Source organism: Xiphophorus couchianus, chromosome 9 (assembly GCF_001444195.1).
Source record: "Xiphophorus couchianus chromosome 9, X_couchianus-1.0, whole genome shotgun sequence".
Taxonomy (NCBI): domain Eukaryota; kingdom Metazoa; phylum Chordata; class Actinopteri; order Cyprinodontiformes; family Poeciliidae; genus Xiphophorus; species Xiphophorus couchianus.
Window position 1 is genome coordinate 26,594,403 of NC_040236.1, and position 15,004 is coordinate 26,609,406.

Sequence of the window (15,004 nt, forward strand, 5' to 3'; positions counted from 1 at the left end):
CGTGTAGAGGAGGGGGGGAAGGAGGCTTGAGCCCCTGACCTTTTTGAGTTTTTTTTTTTTCAAAAAATTTTTATTTTATTTTTTGTTTTTAATCTGTATGTCAGAAGACCTGTTTGTGTCCCTCAGCAATAATATTTAGCTAAATATAATAAGTTAGTAAAAATAAACTAGTATGGCTGCCCTCAGTCTAATAATGACTCTCAGAACCTCCATGTTGTTCAGACACCGGGTCCATGGTGAGGATGCGGGCGGATCTGTGTCCTCTAACTATCAAATTATGGGCAAGAATATTTTTCCATACACTGGTTTGTGAATAAAAACGTAGGTCTGATGCTGACGTTAGAAAAACTGTTTCTATTTATAATTTTATAATTGTACTTGCAATAGCGGGCCAAAAACCGCCTCGCCCCTAAACTCAGAAATGCTTCGGCTGCAGAGAAAACTTCTGACTTTAACTTTATCATTCTGCTAAATGCCTGGTTCGCTACAGGCAGCTTGAGTCAGTCCACCGACACATATAAAGAATATCTGTCTTTATATCAGACATCCTGATATAAGACATGGTACCGACTGTCACCGCGAGTCGCAACGCAGCTCAAAAGCCCCCCCTCCCTCCGGAACCGTCCTACTAAGAACCTCAGCATCACTAACATGTTTAAATATAGATAAGGTGAAGTCTGTGAGAAGGAGACCAGGTTTATTGGCAGAGTTTAAAATCAATCACTGATTATTGGTTATTTGCTGTGATGTATTTGTGAACAAACCCAATTCAAACACAAAGATTACACCATATTGTAGCCATGGTAACACAACAATCAAACTATCAAGATGATTCTTTAAACTTTTACAAAGTAAACTTCCTAATTAAATCCTAAATGTACTATTTATTTTTCTCAGCTGAATGCATTAAATAAAATGTAATAACATTGTCATTCTCTATAAATGAATGCTACAGGTTTAGATCTATGATCTGTGTTACAATTAAACCATTTCTAGAGGCCCCTGAATGTCTGGAGGCCCCTGAATGGCCCCTACCAGCAGCTACTGAGTTTTTTTTGCCTTTATATCCCAGTCTTATAATTCTAGGTCTTAGAGGTGCTAACATCAAACTATTATACAGAGTAAACCCCTTTGAGTTTTTGGATCTATAAATCAGTCTGCAGCCAAGTTGTTCTAGAGGTTAAATAGACATTATTAGTAATTAATTAGTAAACGGCAGCAATTTTGCTTATTTCATAGCTTCATAACCTTTGACCTTCTCTCCTCTGGTCTGTTTAACAGCGACAGTCTCAGATCAGCTCAGCCCTCCAGGACTGTCAGCAGCAGAAACAGAAACTTTATACCTGTTGAGGAAAATATAGACTATATTTGCTTTGCATTTCCCCGCATGATGCCAATGATATAGTAGGATCCAATTAGAGTCTTGATTAATATGGGTTGTTGCTATGTTGTTGTATGGAGTTTTTGTTCAAAGTGCCCCTTTTTAAAATTTGAGCCCCTGCCCCTACATAGGTCTCTGCATGGCCCTGAGGAAGCCAGTAAGTGGGGTCATTTACTTAAGGCTGAATTTTGATAGTTTCCATCAAGTGTGCGTGAGACAAGACAGCAATATGCTGTTATTGGTAACAGGAACATAGGAGCTGTGTTTTCTTAAAATGAGTCTTCATAGAGGGTTTATATGAATGCCAGTGCAATAACACCTTCCATATCGCCCAGTTTTTGTAGCAGTAGTGCATGCAATAATCATTGAGTTACAAAACTTCAGAGGTGCACGTCCAGGCTCTGAGGTAGCACGGTGTGGCTTCTGCTCTCTCTGCCCGATTCAACACATCATCTACAAACCTAGCTCTTCAGTGTCCCTCAAACAAGACACTGAAGATGAACCAAGGATGGATTTTCTAGCAAATCAATTGAAAACATAAGCAAAGGAAACAAAAACAGGAGCAGTAGTAGACAGGGGAGTTCTATAGGGGAGGGAAAGTTATGACAATTCCAAGGGCCCCTGACCAACAGGGGGCCCTCCACATTTTTTTTTGTTCATAGAAATAAAAAAAAAACATGGAGCCTTGTCAATTACAAAATAAATTATATTATGTTTTCTAAAATTGTTTTTAGCAGTAAATATTAAATATTACCACTCCCAGACCAAAAAGCACACATTTGCCCTGAACACCACCCTGGATCTGCATGAAATTATTCGTTCCCGCTTGGAGCGCTTGACGGTGACGGTGTTCAGCAGCAGTTAGAATGACTGTGGCGGTTACTATGCTGCTAAGAAAAATAATAAAGTTAGGTTTTCAAAAATAGAAAGACAGAGAAAGAGGTAAAAGTGTCAATTTGTAACCCAGTTTTTCTCAGAGAGGTGGGTAGACTGTGTGAGATTATCAACCATTCAGCATAGTTAGACATAGCAGACTACAGACTACTGCTTGCCTCTATTTCACTAACATTTAATGAATTAAGGAAAGAATTACCAACATATTCATATATTGAACTTGTACCTGTACCTTTTATCACATTTAACAACAAATGAGACAGTCAGCAGCAGCTCTAACCCATGTCCCTAGCATAGCTACCAATGACAGCAGATAAATATTTTTCCTGTAATGATAAGTTGTTTTTCCACCATTAGCACATTTAGCAGTGAGTGAATGAGATTGATCGACAGTGCTAAGAGTGTCCTACTGGTTCTGATTGTTTATTTTGGTCGGAACGTTGCATTACTTTAGCCAGTAATAGTAGTTCAGGTAGGAGGTGGAGGAGATTGATTGTTTTCACATATTATCTGTCTCATAACAAACTGTTATGACATGATGACAGCTTTAACAAATATGGAGAAAACATATATTTTATTAAAGTTATATACTGCAGCTTGAATAAAATGCAAATATATAGCATTTTTTGAGAAGTCTGGATTGCTTCATGTACATTTTGCATGTTGCCTATGACTGTTGCGCGTGGGGAGAGACATTTCAGTAATCTAAAACTAATAGAAAAAATTTAAGCAACCTACAGTACTTGCATACTGTATGTGGACTGTTGCATGTAAAATTCATGAGCAGTAAATATTGTGCTAGTTATCAGTATTGGACCAAAGAAAGCAAGGCAGTTGAAAGCCTTTAAAATTGTGACGCTTTTGATAGGTCAAATAGACTACAAAAATTGTAACAGCAACTGCGGGGGGGGGGGGGGGGCAAATTAATTTTTTGTCATGGGGCCCAAAATTCCTGATGACTCTGAAACCCTCTTAAAAACCTGTTCCCCTTCTGGCCTGTAGTGGCGCTGCACAAAGAACCACTGGAGGAAATGAAACAAAAGCCTCTTCAGATGAAACTGAATGCAACTTCCTTCTTCACAAAATGTAAACAGAAAAGGAGTAGCATCAGATTTTAGCGTTTGTAGAATTTCTCTTTGGTAAAACACCACAAGGCATTTCTCCCGCTAGCACGATGTGCATTTAGTTTGGTTGTATTTATCCAGGATACCCTGTGCTGTAGTCCATTTACTACTTTTGGAGTGATCTCTGGTCTGCTTGGTATTCAAATTTAAATTTGAACCACACCAGAGCTCACTTTAACTGAACAGGGACTGAGGTTTGTAGGCAGAGCAGAGTTCACTTCTTTGGTCTGGATCAGAGTTCGATTCCACATTCACACCTCTGGAAATGAACCAGACTTTCTAGGCAAATGAACTAGAGTTTGATTAAAGTGTACTAAACAGGGCTGGTGTGAATGGTGTGTCAGCTTTTGTCTTGGTTCAAAAATGTATTTCCTCTGATGAAGAGCATTTTTGTTAACATTTTAGGGTTGATATGTTGTCTCCCCTCATTAAAATTAACCTACCATAAGAGATTGTGCTTCTGTTGCTAAATGAGCACACTTGCAGAATCAGGATGGGGTCAAACAACTTTATATAAAATAAAAATAGCTAGAGAGCTTTGCAAAGGTAAAAAGTGAAAGGACACAATTTTGCATTCATGGAAGCGGTGTAGACTTACCAGTTTCCATTTTCTCCTTCCTCCAGAAACTGGAGGTCTTTTGCTTCACATGACGCATATGTCAGCTGCACCCGGTACCGGCTGCTGCCACCCTGCAGGAACATATGACTGTCAAATGCAGCACACACCACAAACTGATAAAAAGACTAAAACTGATCCAGCTGAATCCAACACTGACTGAAGACAGAAACACCTGCAACCTAATAAGTCAGTCAGTCAGTCAGTAAGTCAGTCCATCCGTCCATATCCATGATGTAATAAGTTGAATTTTATCAAGGCTTCAACATGTTTGAATCTTTTTTAATGCAGGAACAATATCTGTATTAAACAGACACCCCAAAAATTTAAATATATTATTTCCCTTTAAAGGTTCCCATTCATGTCTACAGTTGAAATGTATAATTTCACACAAAAAGGTTTTACTTTAGCTTTCATTGCAAAAATTTGACTGAATGCTTAAAAGTGAATGAATCACTACATCGCAGTATATCAATATGTGCAGATTTCTAATGTGACTCAGAAGAACTCTAAGATAAGATAAATCTTTATTGTCATTGTCACAAGGACAACGAAATTTAAAAGGTGCCATCAGTCAGTGTATATGCTTAAAAACAAAAAAATAACTGTTTCACAATTCACACACAATGTAAGAATTAACAAATAACTGGTAAAAAACCCCAAAAAACTAATAAATAAGAACAGCCACATTCTCACATACATCATACATGATGATTAATGGTTGTTTTTGATTGCATTTAGTTTTGTTATTGCTATCGGGTGAAAACTGTCTCTGTGACGGTTGGTTCTTGTTCTGGTTGCTCTGTATCTTCTGCCTGAAGGCAGCAGTGTGAACAGAGAATGTCCGGGGTGAGAAGTGTCCTTTGTGATGTGTTGTGCTTTTCTTAGACAGCGGTCACTGTGCAGGTCCTCTAGTGAGGGGAGAGGGCAACCAATGATTTTTTGGGCTGGATTCACAACCCTTTGGAGAGCTTTCCTTTGAGCCGTAGTGCTGCTGTTATACCATACGCAGATACAGTAGGTCAGTATGCTCTCTATGGAGCACTTGTAGAAGGACACCAGCAGCTTCTCCTTGATGTTGTTCCTCCTGAGAACCCTCAGGAAGTACAGTCTTTGCTGGGCCTTTTTTATCAGCTCGAAGGTGTTCATGTTCCATGTGAGGCCCTGCTCAATGTGGACCCCCAAGAACCGGAAATCAGCTACCCTCTCCACACATTTTCCCCCAATGGTTAGTGGTGTAATGTCCGTTTTATTTCTCCTGTAATCTATTATGAGTTCTTTTGTCTTTGAGTTGTTGAGGAGCAGATTGTTCTCCCTGCACCACACCAACAGCCGCTCCACCTCACCCCTGTAGGTGGACTCGTCGCCTCCTGAGATGAGCCCCACCACTGTGGTGTCATCAGCAAACTTGATGATGGTGTTGCTGTGGTGGGCAGAGGTGCAGTCGTATGTGTACAGACAATAGAGCAGGGGGCTCAGCACACAGCCCTGTGGAGAGCCAGTACTAAGGCTGAGGGCAGTGGATGTATGTTTTCCCACCCTAACTCTCTGCTGTCGGTTGGTCAGTAAGCTCAAAATCCACATGCAGGTGGAGTGAGGGAGGCCCAGGTCCCCCAATTTGTCCACCAGTCTGTGAGGGAGGATGGTAATAAAAGCAGAGCTTTTAATACCATCTGTAGTCCACAAAGAGCTGTAGTCCACAAAGAGCATCCGCACATAGCTCCCCTGCTGCTCCAGATGTGACAGAGCAGCATGGAGGGCTGTGATCACAGCGTCCTCTGTGGATCTCTTGGCTCTGTAGGCGAACTGGTGGTGGTCAAAGCCAGGAGGGAGAAGTGCTGTGATGTGACCCCGGACCAGTTTTTCAAAACACTTCGTCACCACAGGGGTCAGTGCCACTGGCCGGTAGTCGTTGAAGTAAGAGATGTGAGGTTTTTTGGGTATGGGGACTATGGTGGAAGATTTCAGGCAGGATGGGACTGTAGACAGGGCTAGGGACTGGTTGAAGATCCTGGTGAAGACTCCAGCCAGCTGATCGGCGCAGTCTTTCAGGACACGTCCAGGGACGCCATCAGGTCCAGCAGCCTTCCTTGGGTTGACAGCCCGCAGTGTGACTGACTTAGGAAAGGCCAACATGTTTACCATCACTGGTCAGCAATGTTTGCAACCCAGAGAGCCACTTAGAAATTTAGTCCAGGTTAACAAAATTCAATTAGAGCCACAAAAGCTACATGAAACGAATTCTTTTTACATCTGCTATTGGAAATGTGTTCATATTTTTAAATTAAACTATTTTATTTTGCTTTTAGGTTTTAAAAATATTGAAAATCAAACTTTTATATAAAGGGATTAAATACATTTCTTCAATGGAACATTTAATTTACATTGTAAATTATGTCAAAAAAGGCCACATTTGCAACCAAAAGACAAGCAAAAATATTTCTTACCTTATTGGTGTACATTTTTGCATAAATTGCATGGAAAAACTGCTTCAACTAGCATTATTAATTACGTTTAGATTAAAAGAAAGGTTGTTTAGCTCGGACAACAACTCGGACAAAGTTATTAAGATTCACAAAGAGTCTTAAGAGCCACAGGCTGCAGACCCCTGCACCAGATGTATGCAGGTAGAATCCCTTCAGCCCTTCATTCCTCATTTCTTAAATGTCAAGTGGTCAGTTCCTCATGCTAAAAAGACACAAGTCTAGGGAACTAATTAAGCAGTAAAGGTGTCCAAATTCAGGAGGTTGAGATACATTTCAAAGAAATGAGAGGAAACTGACTGATGATGGTGACTGACTGAAAAAATGTGATGAATTATGCATGAGCTATCTAGCATCAACAAGTGAAGAACGAGTCATTCTGAGCTACATTTTTTTTATAAAGTTAAATTTGGAATAAAAATGTTTTCGCCTTATAATTCTTTAAGTTTCATTCCACTATAAAGAATGCTGAGCTAAGTTAAGCTAAAGTCACATACATTCTTATTGTTGACTTCATCCTCAGAAGAGTTGGAGGACTCCTCTCCACTGGACGGAATTGTCTCAAAGTCCTCTGTGTCCATGGAGAGGAGACGTCTCTGGGTCCAGCCTAAGGACACACTGACAGACATTAGTACTTTTCAAACAAACAAGTGTTACCACTGAGGGGGGATATTGCTTTAGAAGGGTAGGATGGTCAGTGTGACCCTGCAGCTGGGAATCAACAGAAGTTAATCTGCAGAACAAATAAACTCAGGACCCAAAGGGAAGGCTACCAGCTAGTCAGACAATGACCACAGCAATGGGAATGATATTAAAATCGACATTTTAGCTATATCTGTCACAATTTGAGGTTGTTGTTAGTGAGGATGAACATGCGGTGAACCCAGGTTATGGTGTGAACTGGTTTACCAACTGGTTCAATGGTTTCAATGAAATCCAGAAGAGTACAAGGTCCAGGCAGCACAGGTGAGCTCTGACACTGGAAGTAACTGGTTGTAACTTGACAGGACTGACGAAGCAACTTATGACTTAAGAGTAGGATCCGACACAAACAAGAGACACAGGTGGGATAAATACACAGGGAAGGTAATCAGGGGAAAGAAGGGGCAGCTGGGGCAATCAAGGGGAAGACGCAACGATACAATAACTAATTAACAAAAAAACACACATCCCTACAATATCAGACCAGTATAAAGCAAGGCTGTATTGGTAGATTATAAAACTTTTCAGTTTTAATGCAGAACTACATTTACCGAAGAAGACTTTATTTACAGTTTTAAATATTAGTGGCAGAATGACTGTCAGCTAATTAGTATGGCTAATACAGCCAGCAGCCTCAGCTCGTGTCATTTTGCATATTAATGCAGATGCAGTACAGTCAGAAAACGGCAACAAATTAAAAAATTAACTAATTCAAAATTACATTAAAATTTGAGTCCAATACCATTAAAATAACTGTTCCAAAAAAAACCCAACTTTTCTCAATACACTGTAAAACTATTTGAGGGGTGAGCAGCACAAAGCAAACCGCCGTTTCTTCTGAATAAACACATCTTGTTTCAACTTAGTAAGTTTTAGGGTTTTTTCACACCTGATAGTTCAGTACTGTAAACTCGGTTTGACTGAGACCAAAACTGAAAAATTTGTTACATTTTCAGGCGGTGTGGTTCACTTTCACCAACCAAAACCTTTGAGCAACCTGTTCCTCTACTTACGTACCTGTGGAGGCGCTGCACCTAGAACTACTGAAGGAATCTTCTGAAGAAGACACTGAGCACAATTTCCTTCTTCACAAAATGTAAACAAAATGGAGTGGCATCAGAAATTAGTAGTTGTAGGATTTCTCTTTTGTTTTTGGTGAAACACCACAAGCCATTACTCACGGCTATGACTAGACTTTGTTCTGGTTGTTTTTACCCAGAATGCCCTGCGTTGCAGTCCACATTCTGTTTTTGGAGCACATTTCTGGTCGGCTTGCATCCACATATGCATTCAAAGTGCACCAGAGTTTGCTTCAACCGAACCGAGGCCTAGTTTGGTAGGCGGATGAGAGTTCACTTTTTTGGTCTGCTGGTCTGCATCAGAGTTTGATTACTCGTTCAAATGAATCAGACATTCTAGGCAAATGAACAGAGGTTAATTTAAAGCAGTCTTAACAGGGCTGTTATGAATGCACCCTTAGACTGCCTTTCAACAATGCAAACCAAACCTGACAACATATGTTTTCCTATACTGACAAACTTTGAATCGCTTGAAAAGGATCCTATACCGAAATAGATCCAGACTGGTGAAGAACTCTTCCCTCCCTGACATTGCATTATGGAGCAGTCAACCAGGTGAATCCCTCCATTATGGATCGATATGGAAGAGACAAGAAGCAGGATGCAATGTAAATCATCTGTAGAGCTGTTTTACACATCTAAAACTCTATCATTATTTATTAATATATGTGAGATATAATATTGGATACTCAAAATTTTACATAAGGGTGGAAGACAATCTATCTGGCAGCTGGGAAACGTAGAAAGCAGCAAACCTCTTTAGCATTTCCACACAGCTCTTTCACACAGTGAGTTAACTGAAAACAAGGGAACAGGCTATGTAGTGTTTTATGCAACTAGTTCCAAAGTCTTACATTCAACATATGACTCCTCTACTCAAAAATTCTGAAGGTTGTTAGTGCTAATATATAGCTGACCTGAAGCATTTTGACGTGAAACCATTCCAGAAAGGCTACCATACAGTTTAAGTATCAGTGAGTTGATATGAATCTGTCAGGACACAAAGCTTAAAGTCAGTGATAAAAGACGTCCTCACAAATGTCTCCATGCATCCTGTGGTTACCTGGCTGTGAGGTTGATCTGGGGACAGCTGCTTTGCTACCAGCACCACCAGCGATGCTGCTGGTCATGCTTTGCTGCTTCCCGTGTGCAGCCATTGCACCACATAGCTTATCTGCAGGAAAGCCAAATCCTTTACACCAACCTTAGCAAATAAAAACTAGTTTCATAGCAAGGTTGGAGCAGTTGGAAAATGATCAGTTCAATCACAAAAAAAAAGCAGCACTACACATGCAGGACTCAAAATACCCACAAACTGAATAAAATAAAAACAATCTCATGCAGCGACAAACATTTTATCTAGTTTGCTCTTAATTTGATGCTCGTGCACTATATATATAACCCTAATTCCCAATTCAGGCAAGAAATATAGACATAAACAACCATCCACAACATAAAATGCCACCACCAATCACAACATTTATCAAGCCTCAGCAAAATGTTATGTTTCTTCATATACCTTCATAGCCAAATGGAGTGGGATCACTCTTTATCTCGTGTCTCTTGCTCTTAGTGCTAGCAGAGAGGGGACCTAGGAAACAAGATGCAACCAGACACTTCTTCAGAAATTAGCCTATTACAAAGGAGAGCGTATAAAGTAGCCCAGGAACATCCATTAAGCCCTTCTCACATATTACAGATTTAGTATCTGCCAGTTAAAAGAGGAAGCTTTTGTTCATTTGCACATTTAATAATGAGCATTACTAAAAAAAAACACATGAATCATACACACTGAAGAATTAGTCCAACTATAAAGAAGGATAAAGAAAACTTTTTAAAAAAAATCATGTTTAGTCACTTTCTTGTCAGAAAAAGAAGGTCCTCAACCATGGTTCATGTACTAAAAGATCTTCATCTGATGGAAAACTACAAACATCTTAAAGTTAGGTGGCATTGGGAAAGTACTTCATTCCCATCTAGTTCATGTCTCATCAGTGTGAGTATTTACTGGCTCTGTAACAATGTGCAACACTCTGCTACAACCCTTGTCTGTCAGTAGAAGGTTAACTATAACTAGCTAACCTAACATTTCACGGGGATTTGTTTTTTAAATCTTAACACCAAACACATAAACTCATCAAACTCTGTACCTTTGGTGCGTCGCATGGCAGAGGAAGAGGAGGCAAGAGAGGAAGTGAGAGAGAAGCGTCGCGTGACCTCTGCCTCTTTTACTGTGGGTTCTATGAAAGAATAAGAGGAGAGGAAAGGAGAACGGAGAGGGAAGGCAGCTACTGAGATCCATGTTGTTAACTTGAACAAAGAGCAAAAGAAACAACAGATGAAGTTGGGATGAAAAGACATTGTGTAAGAGGACACAGGTAATGTGGGGGTTATTATTATTTAATGTGCACTAAAACATCTTACATATGTGTAAAAGCTTAAAATGCAGCAAAAGAGACTAAAACAAATTGATGGATCGAAGAATGACAAGAAACCATGATTCAATGGCAAGTTATACATGTGGCATGAAAAATTACAATTGAACAGTAAAGGAAAAGGACTTCCAGCTGAGATGATGCAAATAAACTGCTTGTTCTGAGGAGTTTCTCACATTTTACGTCCATGACAAGTTGAAGGAGACATCACAACACAATAAACACAGTAAAGTTGGGACTAAGTATAACACTTCACAAGCTGCCGATGTGGGACTCGCCAGAATCAGTGTCAACTTGTGATGCAACACCACTGTAATATGACAGAGGAGCAGCTTTTAACTATCTTAAAGGGAGTTTTCAATCAGATGACAAGGCTGTTACCTTGGGGTTTCACTCAGACAGGTCTGAATTTCCCCCTTCAAACAAGCAGGTGGCCCTCACTGTTGGTAGTGATTAGGGGGGAAAACAAAACACTCAATTCGCAGTGTGACTGTCATCCTTTCTGCAAGCCATAGAATGTGTCAGACGGGGTTGGATGTTGATCTCGACCCCCGCCACACCTTTATCTTTTCCCCATCATTAGTGTAATTAGGAACACATGCCTTGAAATGACCCGACACCCAATGTTTTGACGAATTTCAGGCAATGGTTTCCTCCAAAAATGTTAATGCAGTCAGTGGTTTTTTTGACATGGGTAACATGGGCAGCCACCCAAGGCGGCTTCTCGTCCAGTGCGGCATGAGTTCTTGGAACATCCTCTCCCACCCCCGCCCCTTTTCATGCGTGGTGTGTACACACCATCCTTTTGAGAGCTCAATGTTGCTCTGAATGTTGTTCGTCCAGAGGGCCAAAATGGTTGGGACCGCCCCTGAATGCACTTCAACATGTCAGGACAGCTGGAGTACAAGAGGGTGACATTTAGTGCAAAGCAGATCTCAGATCAGATCTCTATATTTTGTTACCAGCCATCTGACAGATCCCAACCATATCTATGCATTAAATCTTTTTAAAATGACTATATCAGAGTTGGGGAGGGGAATGCTTAGAGAGTAATGTGAATAGAAGTTTTGCTTTTCTAAAAAAAATATTTTTAGAGACATAAACATTTGGAAAATGACTCAGTTGCATATCCCTTAAATCACAAGTCTAAAACATTTATTTCTAACTGCTCAGTATTTTCTGTTAAAGTCCTGCATAGTTTTATGTTATTTAGGGGTGCACCGATTGCAGTTTTCTGGCTGATCGCCGATCTTTTATAAAGCTTAACCTGCCAATTCTGATTTTGGCCAAAACCAATTTTTTTGTCTCAAATGTTGCTCAATACAGCATGAAAGTTGGAGAGTTGGAGACAGTGGGGTGACTATTTATTGTAAATGTGCAGACATAACTTGGTGGGGTGGCCTGTCAATCAACCCGTTTTCATCGGAGAGCAAAAGAGGACAGTGGTTGATTCTTAGACATTTGCCAAGCTAGATAACATCAGTGGATAAGATCAGCTTCACATGTAAAAATCGGCTGATCACCAATCTCCAAAAATGAAGGAAATAAGCACCGATAAATCGGCTGGCCGATAAATTGGTGCACCTCTATTATTATTATTACTACTATTGTTATTGTTGACCTAGTTTTTTTATATGCTGTTTTTATCAGTTTAAGAACTCTTTTAAATAACTTTTTTGTGTTTTTTAAATGATTGTGTGCTGATGAATATGAGAGGGGAAGTACATTATAAGATCTTGTATCTTCTACCTGATCCTTTTACAACAAATTGTGTAAAACCCCAGAGAAAAATGCTGCCACCAACAAGTTTCATTTGGACTATGGTTTTCTTGTGTTGAGAAACACCGCATATCATTTCATCACCACATTTCATCAGGCTGCATCACAGGGTTTTGGAAGAGTTTACCAGACTTGTATGTTTTAATTGGAAGGAAAGAGTTATGTTTAGCAAGCCTGCTTCTCAGTTCAGACATAGGGAGAGTGCAGCAGTTTGTTGTCGCACATAAAACATAACCACTACTTGTTGGAAATATCTGCAGTTCCTTCAGTGAGTTAGGTTCTCTCTATGGCAACCCATCTGACCTGTTTCCTTACTGTCTCTTTGTTGTTTTTATGAAAGAAAAGACAAGCATCAGCCCCTATGTGAGTCTAAAGAGGGGCTGGACAATGGATGGAAGGTAGGGGAAATCTAGAAAAAAAATCTAGTTTTTATTTCTGGCTCATCTGTTGATGATACCCAAGAAGAGGGCATCAAAAGATGCTTTAGCAAACTGTGATTTTATGTGCATAAACTTAGGATGAACAATATATTGGCATCAACATAGCTTTGTCATTTTTTAAGAAATTGGTATCAATCCAATAAGTAAAACTTGGCCGATATTAAACACATATTTATTTCCATCTTGTTTTCAGTGGAGAGTCATGTGACAGGGACAGTGATGCAGCACAGGATGGTGGGTATTTAGCTTAAGCAGAAAAACAGGGCCAGTACCCTGGTCATTTTTAACATTATCTAAAGGGTAGTAAAATATTTATAACATCAGTAAATATGGGTTGTCAAACATAACAGCAATATTAATTATGTAGATCCGTATCGGTCAGAATTCTTATTTCGGTGCATCCTTTGGATGGACACTTATGCAACAATTTTTGCAGCCTTGTAAAAAAATTCTTTAATACTTTTCTTAAAGCAAATTTACTCATTTTTAAGTTAAAGTGTATACATCACATTAAAGGTAGACAAAGTTTGAAATTATAAATTTTTAATTTTATTTTTCTAAGTCACAAAAATCTGTCTTTTTCTCAGGTATGCTTTGAAGAGACACTTATGTTATTGCCATGTTTTCTGGAATTTTGATATGAACACCTAATATGTGGATCTAAAGGGCATTTTGTGCAACATCAAGTCCTGTCATGTCTCTGAAGCAAGTGTCTTGCTTTAGTTGCACTCTTTGCAAAAGTTTATTTTTACTGAGCTCAGTGGGGTGTAGTTCACAGTGTTTTGCTGTGTCATGACAGGGGTCATTGCTTTTTTTGTGATGTTACTGTTTGGTTTCTGTTCATATAAAAATATCAAGGATCTATAAGGGTCTCCAACTGGTAAAACAATTATTAGACACATAATTAGGCATCAAGTGATGACTTCAGTTTCAAACATCCCACATCCTAACAGGTGAGTAAAGCATCTGCACGCACTAAGCAATGTTATTATGTGCACTGCTTTCTCTACCAGTGGCAAGCATATTCAATGAAATAATAGGCAATAACTCAGCACGGGGAAGAGCTCGTTGCTTAAAGTACTCCACTCATCTATTATTTTCCATTAAGCCAAATTAGTAAAATGTGTATGGTCCAGGAAACGTTATAGCCTTTATTTTCCAGGGTGCAAAGACAAACGATGACATTAAAAACAATAAGAACGAAAAAGATGCTGTTCAAGACAATAATATGATATATAGATATAAGATGGAAAGACAGGGGTCACAATGAAGAGGACAGTGCAGACAGAGATGCCTGTGTTAATGATGATGTGTTACCTGCTGGAAGAGACCTCCTGTTGGAAAGTCCCTGCAAGGTGAAATGCTTCCGAGCGTTAACAGCTGAGTGGGCTGAAGCATCAGCTGGGCAGCAAGGAAGAGAAGTTAGTAAAGCAGGGAAATTCCATCACCAGCAGTCCTCAAGAAGTGAAGTGATTGATAGACTCTGTCAAAGACCTGGAACCGGACCTCGGCGGTGGACTATAAGTGTTATATCACTGTCAGTGTTTGCTTAGAACCTGCATTTCACACTAATACATTATACCACCATTTTAAATACAGATTCCAGTACCAACAAGGTTGGTGTTTGATAGTGAGGAGAGCCCAATTTCAGAAACACAAAAATGGTAAAATATCTAAAAAAACAAAAATGCAGAAGAAAACTAGCCTAAACTCATCCCTGACAATGGATTAGCTTTTTGGTGTAGGGTCGAAAAGTTGCGTCTTCTCTATGGCACACGAAAGGTTTTTTCAGGAACTTTTATTTCCCCTGGTAATTTTTGTGAGCATTTTCACAGCAGACGCTGAATGGTAACTCCTTTCACTATATCTGTGAGTAGAAGAGAAGAAACTAGAACCAACATTTCTGTCACACACAATGACTGCTCTTTATAACATACAGAGTCAATAGAAATCCATTCAAAGGTGTAACTGGAAGATATTTAAGAGGGATTTTGGCAACACAGACTTCTGTGTTCTATTACTTCACAGTCGAGAAAAGAGAAGTAGTGGCTTACAACCCCACTATTCTAGC

General features: G+C 39.6%; 1 protein-coding gene across 8 annotated transcripts in view; it reads right to left on the reverse strand.

Moving 5' to 3' along the window:
* Positions 1 to 15,004, reverse strand: part of mcf2l2 (MCF.2 cell line derived transforming sequence-like 2) — a 123,164-nt gene that overhangs the window by 12,650 nt on the left and 95,510 nt on the right. For 6 of the 8 annotated variants that reach the window (XM_028027315.1, XM_028027309.1, XM_028027316.1 and 3 more), the window contains 6 exons: positions 14,251 to 14,334; positions 10,430 to 10,519; positions 9,799 to 9,870; positions 9,343 to 9,453; positions 6,996 to 7,105; positions 3,998 to 4,089 (listed from right to left, as the gene is read on the reverse strand). In XM_028027315.1, coding sequence (XP_027883116.1) covers positions 3,998 to 4,089; positions 6,996 to 7,105; positions 9,343 to 9,453; positions 9,799 to 9,870; positions 10,430 to 10,519; positions 14,251 to 14,334 — 559 coding nt within the window. The remainder of the gene's footprint in view (positions 1 to 3,997; positions 4,090 to 6,995; positions 7,106 to 9,342; positions 9,454 to 9,798; positions 9,871 to 10,429; positions 10,520 to 14,250; positions 14,335 to 15,004) is intronic. The other 2 variants (XM_028027313.1, XM_028027317.1) reach the window with 2 other exon arrangements.